Below are 27,580 nucleotides of genomic sequence, written 5' to 3'. Positions count from 1 at the left end.
ATAGCGCCACCACCAGGCGCCAGGAAGTGTTGCAGTCACAAAGGTTGATTTTTTTTGACAGTTCCATGTGATATTCTTTTAAATACTCCTCCTAGAATGTTTATGCGATTGACAAAAAAAGTGGTCAACATGATGCTGAGACATTGTAGATGCTAAATTGCGAAGGTATTTTTGACATCTCGAACGCTGTTGCCATGGCAACGCTACAAACTTTACTTTAATTTCAGGCATATTTAAGGCTCTTGGCGTGCTTAGATTAACTTTAAATTTGGCACACACATCAGAGTTGTCAGCTGTTAAGTGTTGACAAAAAGGTTAGATAAAGGCGTGTCTATTTAGTGGCTCACTAGCGCCCCCGTTTGTCTAAAATGTGGGGTTTCTTTTGCCTACAGTACCCAAATTGGTCAGTAGCAACATGAAATAGTCCACTGATATTTACCCACTTGATGCACGTGCCCACTTTGCGTCGTTTTCTCGGAGGCACCGTGTAGCGGTAAAAAAAACGTGCGAGGGCCCGCCATCGCTGCTTGCAGCTATATTTAATTTTAAAATCTTTTCTAGTCTTTATATAATTTATTCTCGCCATGAATATAGCATTAGAAGCTGAAAGAAAGAAAGAAAGAAAGAAAGAAAGAAAGAAAGAAAAATGCTAAACATCTTAGACAACAACGTTCCTCTTTTATGAGTCTGGGTGTTTTAGGGTGAGGCATCATTATTAAAAACAACCCTCATGACAAACAAGTCATAACACACAGGAGAACTTCATCTTATTTTAGGTAATGTTTCTCTTTCATTTCTCTTGATCTTTTTCATGCAATGTTTACTGAATCCTAATATAATATTACATAATATGGTATATTGATTAAAAAACACCTACAAGTTTTCTATAATTTTTTTAATAATTTGAGACGTATAAAGATATAAAGATGTCAGCAGTAAAATTGCATTTTTTAACCATTAGTGTTACTTATCATCTTCAATCATGTAATTAGATTACTGTACAAATTACTTTCTCCAAAAACTATTTAATTACTTATTACTAATTACTTTTTTAAATCCTATTTAGTAAATGATACAAAGATAGGCTTGAAACGGCTTGAATAAATCATTTAAAAGTACATAAATTATTCTGGTCGCACTTTTTAAGGTCCAATTCTCACTGGTAACTAACTATTAAGTACTTTTAATTAACATATAAATATATATATTCCAAATTATTGCTTATCAATACTTATTAAAGTAGTTAAGTTTAAGTATTGGTAGGAATTGGGTTAAAGATGTAGAATAAGGTTTTTCAGAATCAGGCATTAATATGTGCTTTTTATATGTGTGAAATATTAATGCTAATAACTAACCAGTTAATAGTGAGAATTGTAAACTACACTAGAGTGTAACCATTAAATCACCAAAGTATTTAGAGTGAGAAGGATACATAAAAAACATGCATTTTAACCTTAGACTTTAAATGTTGATGTGTAATCCACTATTGTCACGACTCCTGGGTGATCTGTGGTGTGTATGTGTGCGTTTGTTGTTTACCGGTTGGTGACGGTTCCTCACGTGTGCACTTGCCCCTCCCGCTCGTTTCTGTAATCATTTGCCAGCTCTGTCTCGTTTCCTATCTCTATTTATGTTCCTCTGTTCTGTTTCTTGTCACGCGCTCATTGTCAAGGTTGATCCTAGTCACGCGTCCAGTCCAGTCAGTCGTTTGGTAGTTTTGTTGCTCTTCTCTGCTCTGTCTCAGATCCAGTCGCCGACATTTGGATGTTAGCATCAGCTCGGAATCCTTGCCGGTGTGTGACTGCGTTGATTCCTTCACCTGAACTTTTCCCTTTTCCGGTGCAGCTGGGTTGCCTCGCTTTTAGGCAGTACACCAGCCTTTCCGGGTTGTTTGGGAGTTTTCGTGCTGATTGTGTGGATTACCTCTCCATCAGATTTTCTACCGTCAGTAAGGATTATCGTTGGTCGCCGCGTGAGGTCTTCGTCATCTCCAGTGGACTGAGGATCATTGTGTTTTTCTATTTTTTCTGTTTCTCCTTTTCTGAATAAACTTCCTTTTCGCATGAGACTCGATTCGGAGTTTTCCCTGATAGAATGAGCGCGTCAGAGATGGAGTCTGCGAATTCAGAGGATTCAGATCCGGTGCAGTCTGCTCTTAACCAACAAGGAGCGGTTATCGCTCAGCACTCATCGCTGCTTACTGCGGCTGCCAGAGACTTCCGTACTTTGTCAGAACGCTTTTCGGAGTTAAGTATCCGATTGGACCAAATCACCCAGCCGATCGGAGGGCCATCTCTTCCTATGCCTGCCGGAGCCCCGTCCAACGTTGATCGTGAGCCACACGCGGCGACTCCTCCCACCTTCGACGGCGATCCCAACACCTGCCGGGCCTTCCTGCAGCAGTGTTCCCTTGTTTTCGCCCTCCAACCCCGGAGATTTGCCAGCGCTACATCCAAGGTAGCATTTGTTTTGACTTTACTCACCGGGAGGGCGAGGGAATGGGGAATGGCTGCTTGGGGGGCCAAGGCCCCGTGCACGGCTTCGTTTGAGGCTCTCGAGGGAGAGATGCTGAGCCTTTTTGATCGATCACTCCGAGGCGACATGGCGGCAGCCGAGCTGGTGAGGCTACAACAACGAAGATCGTCCGTTACGGATTACGCCATTTCATTTAAGACGCTAGCCATCACCAGCGGGTGGAATGATACGGCGCTTCGGGCTCAGTTCCTCGAGGGTCTCAACCCCTCCATCCAGGACGAAGTCGCTGCACGGGACCCTCCTACATCTCTAGATGCGGCGATCGACCTGGCGCTAAGAATCGAAACATGACACCATCAGCGAGAGCTCCGCCGGTCGTTTCGCCAAATCGCTTTTTCATCAGAGGAGTTGGCTTCGTAACCATCGCTTGATGCAGAGGAACCTATGCAACTGGGTAAGCTCCGCCTTACCGCCGCGGAGAAACAACGTCGCCTGTCGAGTGGATTGTGTCTATACTGCGGTAAGGCGGGGCATATCGCCGCTTCATGTCCGGTAAAAGGTACCGCCCGCCGATGAGCTCGGGAGTTTCGGTGGGCGTGTCATCTCTCAAACCTCCCGTAAGCCGCACTGTTCTACCTGTCATTGTGATTTTCAATCAGTCTAACTTCCAGTCGCAGGCCTTGTTGGATTCCGGAGCGGAGGCCAGTTTCCTAGATGCCGGGTTGGCTGGATTCTGGGATATTCCTGCTATCCCTTTGTCATCCCCTCTCTCTGCCTGGACGTTAAAGGGACAGCACATGGCTATGATCACCCATCGCACACCCCCTGTGAGTTTGTTTGTTTCTGGCAATCATCGTGAGGAAATTGAATTTTATTTGTTGGATTCATCCCAATCACCAGTCATTTTAGGGCATGACTGGTTGTCCAAACATAATCCTCCCGTTGATTGGCAGAACAGTGTTGTCTTGTCTTGGAAGTCTTCATGTCATGTTTCATGTCTTGGTCCAGCTCCTTCTGCTTCTTTGTGTTCTACTTTTCAGATTCCTGCTGCCGATCTCTCGGGGGTCCCGGCGGAGTACTCTGATCTGCATCGGGTGTTCAGTAAGGCTCGGGCCACATCCCTACCTCCTCACCGGTCATATGATTGTTCCATCGATCTCCTCCCAGGTACTTTTCCGCCTAAGGGTCGAATTTTTTCCCTTGCTAAACCAGAGAGAGAGGCTATGGATAAATACATTAATGAAGCACTTAATGCCGGTCTCATTCGTCGCTCCTCGTCTCCAGCGGGTGCTGGATTTTTCTTTGTTAAGAAGAAAGACGGGTCTCTTCGTCCGTGCATTGACTATAGAGGGCTTAATGACATTACTGTTAAGAATAAGTACCCCTTACCGTTAATGTCTTCGGCTTTCGAGTTATTACAGGGAGCACGCGTGTTTACCAAGTTGGATCTGCGCAATGCTTATCATTTGGTACGCATCAAAGAGGGCGATGAGTGGAAGACAGCCTTTAATACACCATCAGGACACTGGGAATACTGCGTTTTACCATTTGGGCTTTGTAACGCACCGGCTGTCTTCCAAACTATGGTAAATGAGGTGCTGGGAGACATGATTAATAAGTTTGTGTTTGTGTATCTTGATGACATTCTCATCTTTTCTCCCTCCATGAAGATACACACCCAGCATGTTCGCCTGGTTTTACAACGGCTTTTAGAGAACCAGCTCTTTGTTAAGGCGGAGAAGTGCGAGTTCCACAAACAGTCGGTTTCGTTCCTGGGTTTTGTTATTTCCGAGGGAGAGATTCGTCCCGATTCCGCGAAAGTTAAAGCGGTCGCCGATTGGCCAGTACCCGACTCTCGTAAGGAGCTTCAGCGATTTTTAGGTTTCGCCAATTTTTACCGGCGTTTCATCCGGAACTTTGGCCAGATCGCTAAACCCCTTACTGCTCTCACTTCCACTAGGCTGCATTTCCGATGGGATGGAGAGGCTCAGGAAGCCTTTGATAAGTTAAAGTCCTGTTTTATCTCTGCACCGGTTCTCTCCATTCCTGATCCGGCTAATCAATTTATTGTGGAAGTAGATGCTTCTGATGTCGGAGTAGGCGCCGTTTTATCTCAGCGGTCGTCCATTGATGGGAAGGTGCACCCGTGTGCTTTTTTCTCTCACCGGTTAAACCCAGCGGAACGTAATTACGACATAGGTAATAGGGAGCTGCTGGCGGTTAGACTCGCTCTGGGTGAGTGGCGTCACTGGTTGGAGGGAACCTCAGAACCCTTTCTGGTCTGGACGGATCATAAGAATCTTGAATATATCCGTTCGGCCAGAAGATTAACAGCTAGACAGGCTCGCTGGGCACTTTTCTTTGACCGTTTTAACTTTTCCCTCTCGTACCGGCCTGGCTCTAAGAACACTAAACCTGATGCCCTCTCTCGTCTGTTCGATCACTCCGAGTGTGAGCGGACCGAAACCATCCTCCCGGGGGGGAGGGTGGTCGGTGCTCTCATCTGGGGAATCGAGCAGCGGGTGAGGGAGGCCGGCCGAGAGGGGGAAGTGCCGGAGGAGTGTCCAGCGGGTCGTCTATGGGTTCCTGAGTGTTTGCGTTCCGATGTCATCCGGTGGGGTCATGAATCCAGGTTTGTCGGCCATCCGGGAATTCGGAGGACGTTGGCTGCCATTCGTCAACGTTTTTGGTGGTTTTCTATGGCCATGGATGTCAGACAGTTTGTATTAGCCTGTTCAGTCTGTGCTCGTAATAAAGCATCCAATCAACCCCCCGCTGGTCTGCTTAGATCTTTGCCCGTCCCCTCCCGCCCCTGGTCACACATAGCCCTTGATTTTGTCACCGGGCTACCGGCGTCTGATGGTAACACTGTCGTTTTGACTGTGGTGGATCGTTTCTCTAAAGCGGTTCATTTCATTCCCTTACCTAAGCTCCCTTCTGCCAAAGAGATGGCTCAGGTTCTGATTAACCACGTTTTTCGGTTGCATGGTCTTCCGTCTGATGTGGTTTCAGATAGGGGTCCTCAGTTTGTCTCTCGGTTTTGGCAGGAGTTTTGTAAGCAGATTGGCGCCACGGCCAGCTTGTCTTCTGGTTATCACCCGCAGACCAACGGGCAATGTGAACGGGCTAATCAGGATCTCGGCCGAACGCTTCGCTGTCTGTCGTCGCAACATCCGAATTCTTGGTGCCAACAGCTTCCGTGGGTCGAATATTCACACAATTCCCTTCCTGTCGCATCCACTAATTTGTCTCCTTTTGAATTATCCATTGGTTATCAACCTCCCCTTTTTCCATCACAGGAACCCGATGCAGCGGTTCCGTCTGCCTTAGCTTTCGTTCGCAGGTGCAGACGCACCTGGAAGAGAGCCAAAGACTTGTTAGTACAGACCTCCAGACGAACCAAAGCTGCGGCTGACCGTCACCGGCGACCGCCACCCCGTTATGTGTGTGGACAGAAGGTATGGCTTTCCACCAAAGATTTGTCTCTCCGTGAGCCTTCTCGTAAGCTGGCTCCTCGTTTCATTGGGCCATACACCATTATTAAGGTCATTAGTCCGGTAGCGGTTAAGCTTAAGTTACCACTTACTCTTGGTCGGGTTCACCCTGTTTTCCATGTATCCAAGGTTAAACCTGTGATCTTTGCCCGCAATAATTCTCCTGTCTCTGCCCCCAAACCCCCCGCCCCTCGTCTAGTGGATGGTGCCCCTGTCTATATGGTTAGGAGGTTACTAGATGTTCGCCGCAGGGGCAGAGGTTTTCAGTATTTAGTGGACTGGGAGGGCTATGGATCGGAGGAGAGGTGTTGGGTTCCGGCTCGGGATATACTGGACCCCGGTCTGATCGAGGACTTTCGTCGGCAACAAGGTGAGCCCCCCTCGGGTCCGTCATGTGCCGGTCATGGAGGGGGGGGGTACTGTCACGACTCCTGGGTGATCTGTGGTGTGTATGTGTGCGTTTGTTGTTTACCGGTTGGTGACGGTTCCTCACGTGTGCACTTGCCCCTCCCGCTCGTTTCTGTAATCATTTGCCAGCTCTGTCTCGTTTCCTATCTCTATTTATGTTCCTCTGTTCTCTTTCTTGTCACGCGCTCATTGTCAAGGTTGATCCTAGTCACGCGTCCAGTCCAGTCAGTCGTTTGGTAGTTTTGTTGCTCTTCTCTGCTCTGTCTCAGATCCAGTCGCCGACATTTGGATGTTAGCATCAGCTCGGAATCCTTAGCCGGTGTGTGACTGCGTTGATTTCTTCACCTGAACTTTTTCCTTTTCCGGTGCAGCTGGGTTGCCTCGCTTTTAGGCAGTACACCAGCCTTTCCGGGTTTTTGGGGAGTTTCGTGCTGATTGTGTGGATTACCTCTCCATCAGATTTTCTACCGTCAGTAAGGATTATCGTTGGTCGCCGCGTGAGGTCTTCGTCATCTCCAGTGGACTGAGGATCATTGTGTTTTCTATTTTTCTGTTTCTCCTTTTCTGAATAAACTTCCTTTTTCGCATGAGACTCGACTCGGAGTTTTCCCTGATAACTATTGTATTATACGATTTAGTTCAATTACATCAAAAGTACTGTCATTAAATTACTGGAAAAATAAGATCAATCCCTTACTTTATTTTATTAAGGAATTAAAATACATTATACCATGGGTTTGTTGAATGCTTTATTCTGATTAACAAATACAACCTTACTGTAAAATGTTATCAGTGTGTCTGACTGAAAAACTACAAATTAGAAGTAATTTTATTAAGTCATTAAGAAATGTCTCAAAAGACTTTGAATATGAAAGTACATTGACAATCAAAGTGAAAGTGAGGTGATTTATCAACTTTGGTAGCCCATATTTGAAATGTGAACTTAAAAGGCACCTCAGTCGCAAACCTGCCAAACTCATGAGACTCAAATGGATGAACTTCAAGTCACAAACTTAAAGGGGTCATAGCATGACAATGTTAGCATTGCCACTTTGTAGGTTTGAGCAAAAATGTGTCGTTTGGGTGTGTCTTTTAAAATGCAAATGAGCTGATGAAGTGCAAACACTGGTCACAATGACGGTGGTTTGATGCAATTCAAACTCAATTGTGCTGTGAATTATTTTTTTTTCTCTTTCTTTCTCTCTGCACTAAATGGCAGTGCTGTGGTTGGATAGTGTACATTAAGGGGGCGGTATTATTCTAATAAGATATCCTTATGACATCATAAGGAAAGCCAAATTTCAATGACCTATTTTTGCTCACACCTACACAAAGTAGCAATGCTAACATTTTCACGCCATGGCCCCTTTAATTCTTCAAGCATTAGGCTACAACTGCAGTCTGTGATCTTGTTTCACTTAACCCTGCAAATATTAATCTTAAGACATTAAAGGAAAGTTAAGATTCTAAATAATTAAAATCAATAAAATCAAATTGGTGAATGTTTCAATGTTTCATTGAAGCCCACAAAATGCACTTTGTACAGAGTGTCATTTTCCAGCAAGGTTCTTTTCATTCAGAGTACAAAAAGGGAACATGACAAAATAAAATTCATCTTCAGTTAAACTTGTATTCAGTTGAATGTTATGACAATAAATAGTTTATTTTGCAATTCTACTTTGTTATACTATTCCTGTCATTTGCAATAAATCATTCTGTATCTCTCTCAGTCCCTGTTTTATTTCAGTTTTGTTCAGATTGTGAAAATGGAGTCTTTGTCTGCAGCAAACACACAATTCTCTCTCAATGTGTTTAAGAAGATCAGTGAGATAAACACTAGTGGAAATGTCTTCTACTCTCCTCTCAGCATCTCATCGGCTCTGGCCATGGTGTCACTTGGTGCTGAAGGAAACACAAAAGATCAGATCTTACAGGTAATGACACAGTTTATCTTTACAGTAATGGACAAAAATTACAGAATGAATAACAGCATGTCCTGATTCCTTTTTTATTATCTGTGTTTGGGAAGGCCAGGGTTCTTGTGCAGTAAACTATAAATGTGGTAATTTATGAAAATATTTCATATTGAAATTTGTCAGAAAGTTTTATTTTTTTTGTTTTTTTACTTGTTTTGCAGTTTATGTTTTAATAAATGATCTTTTAAGACTGCCAATAAGGCAAATATAAATATATATAAATAAAAAATGTATTTATGTATTTTTATATTTTTGCAATTTTTTGTACATTTTGAAATATATTTTAATATTTTTAATTAATTTATATAATTTAAAATTAAATATATTTCAACTGCAAAAAATATACTTATAATTTTATATAACTTCATGCTACATTCTTTTTTACAGTGTAAAGGGTATATAAAAATATCACACAGTATCAGAGTTTTCCTATTTTATTGAGTGAACTACAAGATAGATGTAAATAATTGAATGCATATTCATTTCACAATTTAATTCAGATTAATTTGAATATGCATTCAAAAGTGTATTTACAATAGATGATTATTAGCAGGGCTCGATTTGACCATACCATCCTAATTTGTGTATGATGACAAATGTATCATGCAAATTAAATATTACAATTGTCTAGATATTGTAACAAACAAACTGTAAACACTACCTCACACGCTTAACTCTTTCACCGCCAGCGTTTTTAAAAAAAGTTGCCAGCCAGCGTTTTTCATGCTTTTCACAAAAGTTTAATGCCTTCCAGAAAATGTTATTCTTTAAATATATGAACATACAATATATCAAATGAAAGAACAGACCCTCTGCTTTCAAACAAAAAAAAACTTTCATCCTACCTTCAGTGTTTTTTTTGTAATCAGCTTTTGAATATGAGTAAGTTTCTGCAAAAACACCACATTTTGAGCAAAAAGCAGAGATAATTCCATTTTTGTGACAGACTTTTCATAGAGTTCCCATTCAGAGCGATCTTTAAAACAGACACGGACATGCAGCTGCTTGCCATAGGGCAATACTTCCGGGTTTAAAAAGTTGTGATAGGGCGCCACCTGGTGGATAATAGCAGTATTGCGGAAAGACGAAAATACTCGTCATTGGCGGGGAAGCGTTTTCTCTTGATTCTCTTGATTGATGAGATATCTCGTCAATGGCGGCGAAACATTTGAAAGCCTTTTCTGAGGTGGCACGCGTTCATATAATTCTGTTTTGCGTCTCTGTGTGTTTGATTGAACACATACACACACAATTATCTAAAAATACTAAAGCCTTGACATGTAGGCTATTCTTATAAACACAGTCGGTAATGTTTAAAAAAGGGAAAGTCTACAATTTTTATGATGTCATCATACACCTTATAGCCTCGCATCTTGTTTCCTGTCAAATCAAAAGCTCTCTAGATCCTGAAACATCACGCCCCATACATTACAAAAACCTGAACCTGCTGCACTTCAAATTAGACAACCCAGTATCATGAAATGATGTACCTATAGTCACCAACACGTCATTGTCACGTATTTGTTACTCAACTGTTTTGTCCTATTTTCTTACCATTGTTGTTTTCGGTTTAGGGTTAGATTTACTTAAAATGACATCCTTACCCAAACCCAACTCCAACCCTAATGCCAGGCGACAATGGTTTAAAAATCAGAAGAAAAAAAAATCATGTATAAAAGGTATAAACCAATACTTGCAGTGACTTCCTAACGCAAACACCAAATCTAACCCTAAACCGAAGTGTCAATTGTTTTAAAATACAAAACAGTTGAGTAACAAATACGTGACAGTGACACTTAAACAGTAATGCGTGACATGTTCACGCAAAAAGGCGGAAAAGCGTGTCAGTGTCACGGAAAAGATTCACTAATTTACGTGACTATAGGTACATAATTTTGTGATACTGGGTTGAATTAGATACTTGTTCATGCATTTACTAGTTCTCATATGGCACATAGTGGATAAGAAATGATTCAGACTGTGCAATTATGCTATCCATTGGGATGAATGAAGTAAATTCAACAACTGGTTATTAGAATAGTGAAGTTGTGTTTTAATTCTCTCATTAATGTTTGTTTAGGTTCTGTGTCTTAACAAACTTCTAAAACCTGAGGCTGCAACTCCAGCACCTGGACCAACGGTTCTGCCACAGACCCAGAAACCCAAAACATCTGGCTGTTGCGAAGTTAAACGTGAACCACCAGTTATGCCACAAGCCCAGAAACCCAAGACATCTGGCTGTTGCGAAGTTAAACATGTACCGCCAGTGATGCCCCAAGCCCAGAAACCCAAAACATCTGGCTGTTGCGAAGTTAAACATGAACCGCCAGTGATGCCCCAAGCCCAGAAACCCAAGACATCTGGCTGTTGCGAAGTTAAACATGTACCGCCAGTGATGCCCCAAGCCCAGAAACCCAAAACATCTGGCTGTGGCAAAGTTCAGCATGATCCGCCAGTGATGCCCCAAGCTCAGAAACCCAAGACATCTGGCTGTTGCGAAGTCAAACGTGAACCACCAGTTATTCCCCAAGCCCAGAAACCCAAGACATCTGGCTGTTGCGAAGTTAAACGTGAACCACCAGTGATGTCACACACCCTTAAACCACAAATTTCTGTCTGTTGCAAAGTTCAGCATGATCCGCCAGTGATGCCACACACCCTTGAACCCGAGATATATGGCTGCAGTTTTCCGCCTGAACCGCCAATGATGCCACACACCCTTGAACCCGAGATATATGGCTGCAGTTTTCCGCCTGAACCGCCAATGATGCCACACACCCTTGAACCCGAGATATATGGCTGCAGTTTTCCGCCTGAACCGCCAATGATGCCACACACCCTTGAACCCGAGATATATGGCTGCAGTTTTCCGCCTGAACCGCCAATGATGCCACACACCCTTGAACCCGAGATATATGGCTGCAGTTTTCCGCCTGAACCGCCAATGATGCCACACACCCTTGAACCCGAGATATATGGCTGCAGTTTTCCGCCTGAACCGCCAATGATGCCACACACCCTTGAACCCGAGATATATGGCTGCAGGATTCAGCCTGAACCGCCAATGATGCCAGTGATGCCCCAGGCCCAGGTAGCCTACCTGCTTTCCTCCAGGTTCATGGGACACAAACATGACTTTACAATTGCAATACCAATGTTTGATGTGTTTGCTGTAATGTGGGATTCTTTGGTTGTCTTTCTATTGTAGATTGTTTTTTATCTCAGTGTTTTATATAGTATATATTGTTGCAAACAGAAATCTCCTGCTCAGCCAACACATGGGAACAAAACTGAAGACCAAATTCATTCCAGCTACAACAAACTCATGAGCGAGTTGAACAAACCAGGAGTGCCATATATGTTGAGTCTTGCCAATCGTCTGTATGGAGAGAAATCCTATCAGTTTATTGATGTAAGATGAGTTTATTCAGTCTCTCACTCGTGTGATAATAAAGATTTTCAGATCTAATGTGACTTTCACTTCATTTCATTTGATATGTTATAGAAATTCATTAGTAACTCACAAAAATACTACCAGGCTGGACTGGAGTCTGTGGACTTTATAAAAAACTCAGAAGCTGCACGCGTCAACATCAACAACTGGGTGGAGAAAAACACACAAGGTTAAAGACCAACACTGAAGTTTTTACAAATTACAATTACTGTGCGCTTTCAAAATTAAAGATTCTGTGATGATTCCTTGCTGCAAAGCACATCAATGTTTGTCTTTGTCAGTGCTTAAGTTGGCTATTAAATATCTTATTTGTATCTCAGGGAAGATCAAAGACTTGCTGGCACAGGGGATTGTCAAAGATTTGACGCGTTTGGTTTTGGTGAACGCCATCTACTTCAAAGGAAACTGGGAGCAAAAATTCAGAAAGGAAGCCACAGTTGATGTACAGTTTCAAGTGAACAAGGTGAGATTAAATGATCTTGATCTGATTGTTAATGCAGGTAACAGTCATGAGATATGAGGGGTTATAACTCTTGTGTTCTCATTGATGTTTGACAGAATGAAACTAAAAAAGTGAAGATGATGAATCAGAGGTCAGAGTTTTTTCTGAACTTCATCCCAGAGGTGAACAGTCAGATCCTGGAGCTGCCGTATGTCGGGAACAATCTGAGTATGTTCATCATCCTTCCAAATGAGATTGAAGACGACACCACTGGACTTCAGAAGGTGAGACAGGAGAGATTATGTTCATCTAGCGTAAAAGAGTGATTCTCAAATTATGCAGGGATAACATGAATTATCAAATTTAGCTCAATTTGGTGGAGTCCATGTCAGTTTAAGTGATGATCAGCCTTTCTGGTCTATATAGCGGGGTACTGACCCTTCACTAGATTGGCCAGCTAATCTGTACGTTGTGATTGGTCTGAATGACGTCAGACGGAAATGTGACGCTCCTTACCATGTTTAAAAGATTTGCTCACAATGTAATCCTAACAGGAGTTAACTTACAGGCTGTGAGTCAAAAGCGGGAGGAATTATGATATGTCAGTTTTGTCTACAGTAATCCAAGGAAGTAAACTGTTGCCTACAATCACGTGTTTGTTGTAGTCCAAGAAAAGAGATTTACTTTGGAGACGATAACTTGTGTCATCGTTTACTTTGGGGTTTGTACCTTTTGCATATTGTTACCATGCACGAATACTGTCAGGAATGCGGAACGGATTAACCCAAGTGCAGAAGTTGTCGAGGTTGAACAAAAAACACTTTATTATAGGACACAAAACAAAAGCCCACATGGGGCAAACAGTATACACTAAACTAAACTGGATTAGACTTGATTGACTTGACTTAAGAAACACACTAACAATCCAAAATGATCCAGTACAGGACTATAATAATAATAATAATAATAATAATAATTCATTACATTTATATAGTGCTTTTCTGCGGCACTCAAAGTGCTGGGGGATTCTCATCAACCACCACCAATGTGCAGCTTCCACCTGGGTGATGCGATGGCAGCCATATTGCACCAGTACGCCCACCACACACCAGCTTATTAGTGGAGAGGAGACAGAGTGATATAGCCAATTAGTATAGGGGGATGATTAGTTTGGCCAGGATGCCGCTGGGTGAGCACCCCCTGCTGGTCTCACTAACACCTTTACCAGCAGCAACCTGGTTTTCCCAGGTGGTCTCCCATCCAAGTACTGACCATGCTCAGCCCTGCTTAGCTTCAGTGGGCAAGGGACACAAAGGTATTAAATACGAAAAGCTAAACAAGATAACAAAGGGAAACAGGTGAGGGGAATAAACTAATGATGAATAATTAACACGGAGAATAAGGGGGCGGTGACTATAGACGAGACACCAAAGACACATGACCAGATACACAAGGCAATAAGCCTCCACATAAACCATATGGGACTGTCAGAACCCTGTTGTCATGAACTAGATATAATTATAAAAACAAGACTCTTGGCAGGATCCTGACAAATACACACTTACACACCAAAGGAAATGAATTGGAAGATAGGTGCTCTTTCAGACTGAATGTGCAGGAGAACTAGTGAATTATTATTTACATTCAACCCCTTCATGAGCACATACTGAAAAATCTGTAGTTCACAGAAAACTCAAATTTATTCTTTTGGGATATTTTGTAAAACAACAGTAAACAGTGGGTTAATTTGGCTGCTGTAAAAACATATTCCATTTCACATCATCAGATAACCATTAACATAACTCTCTTATCCAGCTGGAGAAAACACTGACCTATGAGAAGCTCATGGAGTGGACCAAACCTGACAAGATGAATCTACAATACGTTCAGATATCTCTGCCTAAATTCAAGCTAGAAGAAACTTATGACATGAAGAATCTACTGGTGAAACTGGGAATGGTGGATGCTTTTGAGATGGGGAAGGCAAATTTTTCAGGCATGTCCCACAAAAATGATCTGATGATATCTAAGGTGATTCATAAATCCTTTGTTGAAGTCAATGAAGATGGAACAGAAGTAGCAGCAGCTCCTGAATGCTGCAGGCCTGCAGAGATGTTCAGTGCTGATCATCCCTTCCTGTTCTTCATCCGACACAATCCCACCAACACCATTCTGTTTTATGGACGCTTCTGCTCTCCATGAGATCCTCCTGCTGGTTTTATCTTCTGGAAAGTTTTGTTGCTGAAGGTTTTTATTTGAATAATTAATCAAATGATAATTTCATTGTTATGCAATCAAAGTGTTAAGTTTAAAATTAAAGCTGCAAGCAGCGATGGAAGGGCCCTCGCACGCATGTGCACCGCTACCCTATGGCATTAGTAAAGCAGTGAACCAGGGGGATATGAATTAAAGTGGGTAAATACAGGTGGATATTCAAAGGGAAACTGATGTGCCACACCGCCTGTGTGCAGCAGGTGGTGCTATGACTGAAGCTGAATATTGGCATTGAAATGTGTTCAGGCCAAGAACCTTATCAAACATGTGAAGTCTGGGGCAGATCGAACAATGTATGTCTGAATTACAACAGCTTCCTGTTTCATGGCGAAACATCACACTTTGCCAGGCCGCCACGGACACGCCCTTCAACGAAAAGTCAAGATATTCACAATTTATCACCGCAGAGGGCTTTACATCAATCTAACCAAATATGATGATGATTTGATTAAATCTCTAAGAGCAGTAAATCATAGCGTAAAACATGGTATTTCCTGCTACCTCTAGGTGGCGCTATGACTGAAGCTGAATATTGGCATTGAAATGTGTTCAGGCCAAGACCCTAATCAAACATGTGAAGCGTGGGGCAGATTGGACATTGTATACCTGAGTTAGAGCCACTTCCTGTTTCATGGCGAAAACGCCGAAATTTGGCAACCTGACACGGACACACCCTCCAACGAAAAGTCAAGATCTCTGCAATTTAGCATCGCAAAGGCCTTTAGATAAGACCGACCAAATATGACGATGATCGGATTAAATCTGTAGGAGGAGTTTGTTGCAGTATGAAGCCTGGAAATGACCAAATTTGCACAAAAATCAAGGCAAAAATTCAAAATGGCCGACTTCCTGTGGGGTTTAGAGCTTCGCTCCAAGAGACTTTTTTGTAGGTCTTGGGGTGATAGATGATCCTACCAAATTTCGTATCTGTACACTTTTCGTAGCGGGGGGGCTGTTCGCTTGAAATTTTGCAGGTGGCACTATCGAGCCATTTCTACACGCCCACTTCTGGCGCCTATGCCACATGTAAATTTTCGCCACTTCTGACATGTGTGCAACGTTTTATGACTTTTTGGGCTTGTTTAGCCTGTCAAAAATGCGATTCATTTACCGATACTTTGCGAGGCCGCCACGGACACGCCCTTTAATGAAAAGTCAAGGTCGTTGCTTTTTATCATCACACAAGGTCTTGAGATTACACAGGTGAAATATGATGTTGATATGGTTAAATATCTAAGAGCAGTAAATCACAGCGTAAAACATGGTATTTCCTGCTGCCTCTAGGTGGCGCTATGAGTGTTACTGAATTATGCCATGTTGATGTGTTCAGGCCTGGACCCTTATCAAACGTGTGAAGTCAGGGGCAGATCGGACATTGTATGCCTGAGTTATAACAACTTCCTGTTTCATGGCGAAACAACACACTTTGCCAGGCCGCCACGGACACGCCCTTCAACGAAAAGTCAAGATCTTTGCAATTTATCAAGGAAAAGGGCTTAACATCAGTCAGACCAAATATGATGATGATTTGATTAAATCTCTAAGAGCAGTAAATCAGAGCATAAAACATGGTATTTCCTCCTACCTCTAGGTGGCGCTATGAGTGAAGTTGAATATTGGCATTGAAATGCGTTCAGGCCAAGACCCTTATCAAACGTATGAAGCGTGGGGCAGATTGGACATTGTATGCCTGAGTTAGAGCCACTTCCTGTTTCATGGCGAAAATGCCGAAATTTGTCAGGCCGCCACGGACACACCCTCTGACGAAAAGTCAAGATCTCCGCAATTTAACATCGCAAAGGCCTTTAGATGAGATTGACCAAATATGACGATGATCGGATTAAATCTGTAGGAGAAGTTTGTTAAAGTATGAAGGCTGGAAATGACCAAATTTGCACAAAAATCAAGGCAAAAATTCAAAATGGCGGACTTCCTGTTGGGTTTAGAGCTTCGCTCCAAGAGACTTTTTTGTAGGTCTTGGGGTGATAGATGATCCTACCAAATTTCGTATCTGTACGTTTTTCGTAGCGGGGGGGCTGTTCTCTTGAAATTTTGCAGGTGGCGCTATCGAGCCATTTCTACACGCCCACTTCTGGCGCCTATGGCACATGTAAATTTTCGCCACTTCTGACATGTGTGCAAAATTTCATGAGTTTTCGAGCATGTTTTGCCCCTCAAAAATGCGATTCACTTTGGAGAAGAAGAAGAATAAATAATAATAATAATAATAATAAACGGAGCAAAAACAATAGGGTCCTCACACTTGTGTGCTCGGGCCCTAATAACCCATAAGTGTGGTGGTGTCTAATAAGATTGCCCCTGAGCTGGTGGATTGTTACTGTGGGAGAGAGCAATAAAGTTCAGTTGAGCCTGCAGCCAGAGTGTGGAGTGTCTCTGTCGCATACGCGAACACAACAATAAGTGCCTGTGTCATCCTTCTTTAATAAAGGAGTAATTCAAAATTTTTAATTGAAATAAAAAGGGTTGTTCACCATCTTAAAAGTAAAATAAATCCAGTAACAAGTTTGTCCAGCATTCTTTGAGACAACACTTAAAGAACTTTTAACAAATCTCTGAAAAGCACAAACATATCTCTAAAATATAAAAAATGTTTTTGATAACTAGCAGGAAAGTTATATATCGGTGGGTGAAATGTAATGCTTTTATATTGTTTAACTAGTAAGAATAATAGATTTGACTTGATTATTTAAGATTAAAGATTAAACGCTTATTCTGACTCTGTTCTAAATCATAATAAGACATGTGTGTACCTCAACTCCATCACTAGATAATAATAAAGAGATGCTCATGTCTCTAACATAATGGTCGTTTATCAATCCGAGGTTGCATATGTAGGCTGCATTTGTCAGCAAACCTGGTTTATTAAGCATATTACTACAATTTACGATTAACTAAGACTAACAGTCAACTTTACAATTGTGAAAATTCTGAATGAAAACAGCCTACAAATGCAACTTCCGAATGATGCAGCCATTGGATTGAGAGTCGGTTTGATACGCTCTCCAAGCTCCTATTCGAAAGAAATGATTTGTAAAGGTTTCAAAGCTTCATGAAGCAGTGCTTCGAAGGCACACATGAGAACATAGATATTAGATTTCATTTATAAAGTCAGAGCTTTCTTTCAGAAAAAATTAATTATACAATTTCATATGTAATACCCTGTTGGAATAATGTTACCATAGGTGAAAGTATCTGCTTACCAATAATGTAAAACATTTAAGTTACAGTAGTTATGCTATGAACAGCTATGACCAAAATCTTGTGAAATCTCGCTGGATGAGCGGTCTTTTCATCCTAATCCTACCCCCAAACCTAACCCTAAATCCAACATCTTGCGAGATTTGGCTGTAGCTGTATCTCCTCTAACCAGAACCCTGTCAGATGGCAACATTTCTTCTTCTTCATCGTTCTTAAAGAAAAACATTACCGTTTTTCAATATTTTACTATGTTCTTACCTCAACTTAGGCAAATTAATACATACCTATCTTTTTTCAATGCGTGCACTTTGTGCGTTGTGAATGTGTTAGCATTTAGCCTAGCCCCATTCATTCCTTAGGATCCAAACAGGGACAAATTTAGAAGCCACCAAATACTTCCAAGTTTTCCCTATTTAAAGACTGTTACACGAGTAGTTACACGAGTAAGTATGTTGACACAAAATAAAACTTGACGAATTTTTAAGCAAATAAAAAATGAGAACTATACTGTATGGTGGAAAAGCATTTAGTTTGCAGAACTTCGACCTCGGGGCAGTAACATCATCACTCCTGAGAACTGCCCCCCTAATGCTCAGAGAGGGAGTGATGATATTACTGAGCGCCAAGGTCGAAGTGCTGCAAACTAAGTGCTTTTCCACCATACAATATAGTTCTCATGGGACAGTCTTGCCCACTTACTTCCTGTATTGTGCAAGTGCTCTTAAGTGGTCAAGACCGACAGGGAGAATCAAGGACTGGCTGGCAGAGAGGATCCTCAATAATTCAATGCAGTTGGTTTTGGTGAACGCCCTCTACTTCAAAGGGAACTGAGACGAAAAAATTCCTACTGTTGACGAACAAAAGTGAATGTCACGGAGTGACTTTTAGGGCAGAACCAAAAGTGAGAGGAGAGGTTCCGCCCGGACGGAATTTTACAAACACCCGTCACTTCCTGGTTTCCCATGGCAACTCCAATGGGGTTTTGTTAGCCACAGGTGTGGAAATCAACGTGGCAATGTGTGATTGGGCGATGCAGTGGGGATGAAGCATACAAATAGTGCAGCAGAGGCACAGGAAGGGAGGTTGCTTTCGGGGCGAGTTCATTTCTGCCAAGGGCGGACCAAACAACCCACCTTTTGAAGAGTCGGAAGGCCCCGCTAATCCGGGGATCGCTGGGACGCGAGCGGAAAGAGTGTGGGGCTGGAAAAGGACGAAAGGAAGGATGTGTTGTTGTTTTAGAGAAGAACGCCATGAGTTAAGCAGTGTTGTTTGGGCCAACGAACGTACAGGCGGGACAAAATACTGGAACACTGCAGCAGGGGTACACAGGCAGCGATATTGAGCGTCTTCGCTATGCGAATGGGACGATTGAGACGAGTCTTGGAACAGGTTTGAAACAAATCAATGATGTTGATGTGAAGTATGCTTACCGGTGGTGTCTGTTTGCACTGAAGGTTGCTGTGGAGTATTGATGTTGAGACGGAGTGAAAGCGTCTCTCTTGGACACTCGGAGGAGGGCTGAAACGAAGAAGGAAGAGGATTAAGAACATCTGAATAGTGAGTAAAGTGGAGTACATGTCTTGTCACTTACCTGTACAAACAAACGTGTAACGTTGTCTTGGAGGGTGTACAGCTGTCTAGCGGCCCCATCGTGGAGAAACGGGTGGGCGAGCCGAAGTGAAGTGAGGCAGCCGGGCGTTGTGGATGGTCACCCGCCACCAGTGGATCATCTTCTTTGTAAGCAACCGAATTCCCCCCCCCCCCCCCCGAGGGCCTACCGCCGTTCGGGTGCGTAGTGTGGACCTTATTAAAGTCACCAAAGTGTGTGAAGTGCAGTTGGGTGAGTTTACCTTTGATGTGTGTGCACCCAAAGCCTTGCAGTGTTGTGCCGTGTCCTTTGTTGTCTGCACTCGCCCCTTCAGGCTGAGAGGAGCCCGGCAGGAGAAGACGTGGACCAACCTCCAGTGGCAAGTAGTCAAATTTCACCTTTCTAAATACTCATTGTGTGTTTCACTCTGCCTTCAGGAGAAGGGCGCCACGGGGAACAAAATAAAGTCATCAACGAGCAAGTGAAACCAAGGGACGAAGGAGCTCCGTCCCGCCCCTCGCCCTCTGTGGGTACTTACCCTTGACGTCTTGTTCTCTCGAGCCCAGGCCTCCTCCTGTGGACGAAAAGAAGATTATTTTAGATTCCCTTTCCCCCAAATTCCTTTTAAATATTTAATAAAGTTTGTTTTAAGTTTACTCATCCTTCTCGTGTGTCTGGTCGTTGGGGTGCTCTTGGGACCTCCTCGAGGTGAAAGTTAGGAAGGGGCGTGACTCACATAGTCTGTGGTCCGCTCCGACCGGTGACTTGAACAAGGTGAGATTGTGTATGAACTTCAGTATTTTGCCATCAAACTGCGGAAACGGGTTTCCAGGGTGGGTGGAGTCTTTGAGGATCTTAACAGCTCTAGATTTACATCTCCCGGTGTGAATGTCTTGCAGAGACACAGTATAGAGACACAGCATACCAAAAAAGAGGTCAAAGACTGTCATCAAACAGATTTATTTCTTAGTCTGACATCTTGCCTAAGTAGGCATATATACAGGGTGCGATTTGTGAAAAAAACAGAGGGGGGGGTGTTTTCATAGGCGTCAATTTCGGCGACGGTGGGTACCCACCATATTTCGTCATGAGTCATTTTGTACCCACCATTAGTTTTAACTTTTTTGACTGTTTTCAGTGGTTATGAAGAGCAATATATGAGAAATTTGGTAATCATTGTCCGACCTAACAAAAATCCATATTATTATTATTTTTTATATATTTCTAATTAAAATATTTCTAATATTCAGAAATGCGCTCTCCGCTCACGAGCTCTGATCGGAACAAACCCGAACCTCACTGTCTGCTGAACTTGCGCAGAAACATAAAAATATAACCAGCTTTTCAAAATGGTTTTAAAACTAAACATTTATACTATTTTAGAACAAATTATGAGCTTATTGACGATATTTTATAATTCTTGACATAATGCGTCTCTGTCCACAGCACATTTTAAAACATTTTAATTCATAAAAATAAATCATGAGAACATGAACTCATCACTGCATTTGCAGGAATTGTAAAATCTATTTTCTTATTAACTCATGAAGCAGCCTAACGCAATATTTTTACTCTAATAGCTTATCTTTCCCCACACATACGAACTGTGATCATGCACAACGAAAAAACATGCAAGCAGTGCTTTAAGTGGCCCAAAAGAGGTGCCGGTACTCTATTTTTTTTTTGCTGACTCGACTCCTATATTGAAGGGGTTTTATATTTAGCAGTCAACAGACGACCTTGTAAAAAATAATTATTCCTTTTATAAATTTGTGGATTTGCTTGAGCTAGAAATAGCTACTGAACATAAATAAAATGTGCAAAAGGATTTTGAAAAAATACCATTAGAAAGAGCTACTGTAGAAAGAGTTTTCGAACATAAATAAAATGTGCAAAAGGTAGATATGTGAGTAAAATTTTCAGCATGGTAAATGCTAAAACTAGTGGTTCAGATAGAAAAAGCTTGAAAAAAAACTTTAAAATGACACCAAGACCATGTCTATGGGGTCAAGAATAACAAAATACTGGCCATTTGAAACTCTAAAGTCATTTATTTTGTCCCATTGTTTTCCATTTTGCGGGTGGTAAAACTACTGTGCACGTCGTTCAAATTCATTGAATTTTCGTTTACTTTTAGTTTAGCAATTAAACTAAATGTATATTACAATTTCTAGAATGTTTTCTGCACATCGCCTGAGGAAATCCGAAGTTGCGTCGAGGGGAACCAACTGAAAGCCGCGACAGCGGAGATTATCACGTACCTACAAGGCTTGCGTCTGACCTGCAGCTATCATTCTGGCTTGGTGGGATGTCAGCGAGTCCTCTGATTCTGACGGCGTTCTTTTACTACTCAGAGTCTAAAACAAGGAGGGCATATTAAGTGTTCATTGTATTTTCATTTTAACCGAGCAGCTATGGTTGCGCGTTTCACACACAAACACACACCTCTCCAGTAGTGATGGGCAGTCCGGCTCTTTCCATTGATTCGGCTCTTTCGGCTCAAGCGCTGGCTCTACATTTTAGTGATGGCAGTCCGGCTCTTTTCATAGATTCGGCTCTTCTGGCTCGGCTCCCTTAGAAGAGCCGGCTCCCCTGCATGCGTCTGAAGATTCAGCTCTGCTCGTTCGCTACAAAGAATCAGCTCTTAGAGCCGCTCGTTCGCGAACGACCCATCACTACTCTCCAGAGCACGTTGACACTGACTGAAGGACGCATGCGCTTTTAACTTGTAAACGCAAGGGTGTATGGGTAATGTAGTCTCTGCTCTCGGTGGAACGAATTAGGAAGCGGCAGCGCAGCCAAATGATTAAATTAAACCTCTGATTTTTAAACAGATGAGCGTTCCGGTACGCTAAAAGCACGTTCTGGGCGCACGTAGAGGTGGTGGTACGCTCAAGAGCTATTTTTAGAAGTGGCGGTACTGAGTACCGGGGCGTTCCGGCCCACTTAAAGCACTGCATGCAAGAATTAAATCTTGAATGGCAAAACTATATGGCACAACGTAGTGTCAACTTAAACATGAATATGAACAATGTATTGATTGCAAAGTTAAACCATTACAGTAGAAACAGTTTTAATGCTGCTTTTAAAGTAATAACATTAACTTTACACCGCGATGCTGAGCTACAGTGAAATGATAGAAAAGTCAGATGCAAAGTTAGTAACTTTGCCTCATTTGCGCAAACTGGACGCGCCCGCGCCTCGCTAAACGCCTCACCATGTGTGTAACTTCGGCCATTCTCAATGGTGTGACTGGGACACTAACTCTGCTTGTCATCATAAACAGATAATCAGATTGTTATGTTTATTCCCGCTTTATTAATATGCGGCTGAATATGCTGCATTTCATCGTTTCGACACACAGCTCCATAACCATCTCGCAAGTGTTGATAGGCTATTACCCGTGAGGTGTAACCGGGTCTGTAACCAATCAGATAGCGCCGTGGGCGGGACATTGAGCAAGTCTTCAGAGTGGTGAATACAGAGAGGATGCGCGGCAGCTGTATCAGAGCCAGCCAAAGTAGCGCATTTTAAAACAAAATTGACTTTAATCAAACCACGGATCCGTGATAAGTTTTGTGATCCGTCTCACCACTAGTGTAGTAGCACTGATCACTTTGAGGGGGGGTTAAATTTATCCCCACCGGGGATAAAAATAATTAAGCAGAGGCAGGGATACATTGACCAGAAAGGGGGAAATCCCACGCATCCCCCCCGGCAAATCGCACCCTGCATATATAGCCTATTTAATTATTGTTATATTGAGAGTACATTGTTAAATATTATGATTATAAACATGTGTATTTGCATGTCTGGTGCAAAGCATAAAGAAGGAATGCATGCTGGCATGTGCAGTAAGAGGTTGTGCACACCAACATTTTTTAAAAGTGGCTGTAAACGCCTTGAGGACACCGAATGCCAGCTGTTTTTCAGGCGAGCGCTTTGGTAGCTGTGATACTTCAGCTGTGAGTCGGTTGGTTGCTGTGGTAATGTCCTGCCCCTCCACCACTGTGATTGGACGGTCGTGTGAGAACTGACATAGACGAGCGGAGTTGTTCACTCAAAGTTGAAAATTTTTGAACTCTCGGCGCTGAGCGCGGAAAAACCCCGAGAACCGATTTGCAGCGCGGAAAACAACCCGCTAGCTGCTTGCTTATTTGAAAAATGCAGAGTTTCCATTGGAATCAATAGAAAACATGTGCCAGCCGCGGGCGTAAAAGCTTTGGTGTGTCCAGCCCCTAAGTTTCTGTAATGGAGGCCAGCTCAATAGGAGCTGTGTAGCAGGCCCGGATTGGCCATAGGGAGAACCGGGAGGATTCCCGGTGGGCCGGTCTGTTTTTTTTGGCCACGAGGGCCGGTGTTGTCATGCCACCGGGATGAAGCGTATTTGCGGGTGAGAGATGTCCCCGCCGCTTTATGCACAAGTTGATTGTGTCCCGAGTCCCGACCACTTATTGGAAGAATTCTTGCATTAGGGTTCATTGATATCTAAAACGCATGGGAAACGCAGGACGTGCCGCTGTCTTCTGGTTTTCAAAGCGCTTATTTGAACACGAGTTTTGTTTCAGACGTGTCTATATTGAGTGCGCTTGCCGGCCGCGCGTCTATATTTAAAATAAACTTGAGCGCGTCTTTTGAGTGCGCTTGCCGGCCGCGCGTCTATATTTTAAATAAACTTGAGCGCGTCTTTTGAGTGCGCTTGCCGCCCGCGCGTCTATTATATTTTAAATAAACTTGAGCGCGTCTTTTGAGTGCGCTTGCCGGCCGCGCGTCTATTATATTTTAAATAAACTTGAGCGCGTCTTAATACAAACAGGCTGGCCTCTAAAAGGAAAAGAATTTACAAAACATATTTTTTATCCAAGTCATAGATGAATTCTCTATGAATAGTCATTATTCATCGTTTATTGCAAGAGGAACAAAAATCTATTTGATGCAAAACGCATTAGTTTATTTAAAAAAAGTAGTTTCAAAAGTATATCCATGATGTTTTCTTTTTTTAACACAATGTAGGCCTACCTTAGCCTACGTTATTTAGCAATAGACATGATCTAAGTACTAAAAGACTTTTTTCCATTTGTTTCCAATGCATACTTGATAAATCTTGCTTGTGTATTGTATATCAGGGGTTTCCAAACGTTATCAACCCAACAGTTAATCTCAAGACTCACCATTTTTTAGAAATATAAATATAGAGGAAAACACAAACACATTTGTTTCCTTTAGTTTTTGAATAAGTTTACTTTAGTAATATTATGGTCTTATGGCAGGGCTGCATGATTATGGCAAAAATTATAATTGTTTACTGCATTTGCACGGAATATGAAATTATATATTTGAAAAATACAGTGAATTGCAAGGCTGCAGAGAACAGTGCACTACTGCAGACTTATACTACTGAGGGTTTAAAGATATTATTTTAATAGTCAGTCGTGAACTAAAGTGGGCCGGTCTAAGGCATGAAACTCCAGGGCTGAAAATGAGTCCCACTCCGGCCCTGCTGTGTAGTAAAAGTAAACCTCACTTCCAACCTCAAGTAGTGCTCTAGCTACAGATGTTAGAGATCATGGCCTTCAGCATCATTGTCTTAGTGCATCCGACTTTTTTATGCCAGACCAGTGCGGTTCGAATTTCGCTCTGGGTGGGTGTAAGACTGGTTTTATTTCTATCACAAGAAATAGCTTAATACCCTGAATAATCAATATAAGCTTGTGGTTCATAATTTATGAATTTCTATATAATCTTAACACTGTAGTTTCACAAGTTCACATTAACATGTAATCGATAGGGAATAAATTAAGCATATTTTGCCTGCTGTCCGAGAGGAGGGCAAGAAGCTCTGAATTTTAGCTTGAACCGAAAATAACTGGGATAGATGAAACTAGCTGAGAGTGAGGTGATGGGGTGGTGAGGGATGCTGCAAAAACTGTCACGGGGCAGAGGTGAGGGACGGCTATTTATAGGCACCTCTTTTCGCGCTGATTGGTTGGATCACATGATTATTACTCCTCCAGAACTTAGTTCATAAATCACTGCCTTTGTACTTTAATTGGATTTTTCTCGTGTTTATTTAATTTTTAACCAAATATTAACTTTTTTTTTTTTTCAAATGAAAACAAGCAATGTTTTGCATTTTATATATTTTGTTGTATTGTAAAAATACATTGAAATAAGATTAGCCTGGGCTGCATGTGTTGGATAGACCGATTGACGACCTCAAGGATTGCTGTTCCATTTCCATCGAATTCTAACCGTAATCTATCCTGGGGAGTTTGTTCCTCTGAATCTGAACTTGCAAGTCTGAACTTGGCTCTCTTGGAATTGAGAAAAAGTCACCCACAAACATGACATGAAAAATTATCGACTAGGACAACTCTGGCGACAGTACGAGTGCTTATAATGTCTTATGCAAGAACTACCACAACATTTGCTTTTATGAAGTCATGTTTGATTGATTTAAAATCATTTAAGATTAAAAATCGTCCAGCCTGTCCCAGGTATTAATACCATACCCATACCATACCAACTTTATTTGTTAAGCACTTTACAACAACCAAAGTTGACCAAAGTGCTGTACACAAGAAATATACATATATACAATTAAGACCACACACTATAAACATTCACATAACCAGGTTTAAAACAATAAAATCACTTACTGGGTGTCAAAAGCCAAGGAGAAAAGATGAGTTTTAAGAAGTGTTTTAAAAACAGATAAAGAAGAGGCCTGCTTAACATGCAAAGGCAGATCATTCCATAGCTTAGGGGCAGACACAGCGAAGGCACGATCCCCTCTGAGCTTACGCTTAATTTTGGGCACAGTCAGGAGCAGCTGATCATCTGACCTGAGAGAGCGGGCGGATTTATAAGAATGTAAGAGCTCAGAGAGGTATGGTGGTGCAAGACCATTTAGTGATTTAAAAACAAATAACAAAATTTTAAAATGGATCCTAAATTGAATAGGCAGCCAGTGCAAAGAAGCTAAAATTGGGGAAATGTGCTCATGTTTACGTGTGCCCGTTAAAAGACGTGCTGCTGCATTTTGTACCATCTGAAGACGGGTGATGGAGGACCCACTAACCCCCACATATAGCGAGTTACAATAGTCCAGCCGTGTAGTTACAAAAGCATGGATTACAGTTTCAAAATGCTGTTTTGACAAAAGTGGCTTTATTTTGGCCAACTGTCTCAAGTGAAAGAAGCTTGATTTGACAACAGCTGTAATCTGACTGTCAAATTTAAGCTCAGGGTCCACCTTAACTCCTAGATTTGTGATATTAGATTTAATATAGGGTGTCAATGAACCCAGATCTACAGACGGGGTCCCAGTGGTACCTCCAAAAACCATCAGTTCAGTTTTTTTGTCATTAAAATGTAAAAAGTTCAGAGCCATCCAGGCCTTTATGTCGTTGAGACAATTGAGTAGTTGTCCAACAGAATTATCGTTTTTCTTTTTAAGAGGTACATAAATCTGACTGTCATCTGCATAACAGTGGAATGAAATGCCATACTTCCTGAGTATGGAACCCAGTGGAAGCAAATACAAAGAAAAAAGTAGAGGGCCAAGAACTGAGCCCTGTGGGACCCCACACAAGAGAGGAGCAGAAGAGGATACAGAATCTCCTAAACTAACACAAAAAGTTCGATCTGATAAGTATGACCTAAACCACTCCAGTGCTATGCTCCTGATGCCCACACACTGCCTTAACCGTGAAATCAATATCTCATGATCCACTGTGTCAAATGCAGCAGTTAGATCTAAAAGCACAAGGATAACAGAGTCACCAGAGTCAGTCGCTAAAAATATATCATTAAAAACTCTTAAAAGGGCAGTTTCGGTGCTGTGCATGGCTTTAAAGCCGGACTGAAAAACCTCAAGTATATTATGTTCTGCTAAAAAGGCCATTAATTGACTGTGCACAATCTTCTCCAGAATTTTTGAAAGGAAAGGCAATTTGGAAATAGGCCTAAAATTATCTAGAACTGTCGGATCTAGAGCAGGTTTTTTAATCAGAGGATGTACTACTGCATGTTTTAAAATTTCAGGGACTATACCCAAGGTCAGACTACTATTTATTACTGCCACAACAGATGGTCCTATAGTGGGAAAAACCTCTTTAAATAAACGAGGGGGGACAGCATCATCTGGAGAACCTGAGGGCTTCAAATGACCAACAACCTCCTCCAAAAAGGACAAAGTCACCGGCTCAAAATGATCAAAGACAGCCGAGCAGGGGACATAAATTGAAG

General features: G+C 42.1%; 1 protein-coding gene across 1 annotated transcript; it reads left to right on the top strand.

The window, feature by feature from the left end:
• The first annotated feature begins 3,504 nt into the window (after positions 1–3,504).
• Positions 3,505–14,558, top strand: LOC129448833 (uncharacterized). Its single transcript, XM_055211473.2, has 8 exons — positions 3,505–3,642; positions 8,125–8,311; positions 10,434–11,444; positions 11,610–11,765; positions 11,859–11,976; positions 12,128–12,270; positions 12,366–12,533; positions 14,065–14,558. The coding sequence occupies exons 2-8, from the start codon at positions 8,144–8,146 to the stop codon at positions 14,449–14,451; spliced, it is 2,151 nt and encodes a 716-aa protein (XP_055067448.2). The 5' UTR covers positions 3,505–3,642; positions 8,125–8,143; the 3' UTR covers positions 14,452–14,558.
• The last annotated feature ends 13,022 nt before the right edge of the window (positions 14,559–27,580 follow it).

This window comes from Misgurnus anguillicaudatus, chromosome 10 (genome assembly GCF_027580225.2).
Source record: "Misgurnus anguillicaudatus chromosome 10, ASM2758022v2, whole genome shotgun sequence".
NCBI lineage: Eukaryota > Metazoa > Chordata > Actinopteri > Cypriniformes > Cobitidae > Misgurnus > Misgurnus anguillicaudatus.
The sequence above is the reverse complement of the archived record's forward strand: the minus strand, read 5'-3'. Positions and strand labels throughout refer to the sequence as shown.

Excerpts from the sequence above, each read along its gene's own strand:
- LOC129448833 (XM_055211473.2), top strand. The coding sequence starts at position 8,144 with ATGGAGTCTTTGTCTGCAGCAAACACACAATTCTCTCTCAATGTGTTT. Across the intron at positions 11,445-11,609 it reads CAGTGATGCCCCAGGCCCAG|AAATCTCCTGCTCAGCCAAC; the intron begins GTAGCCTACCTG and ends TGTTGCAAACAG. Across the intron at positions 12,534-14,064 it reads ACACCACTGGACTTCAGAAG|CTGGAGAAAACACTGACCTA; the intron begins GTGAGACAGGAG and ends TCTCTTATCCAG.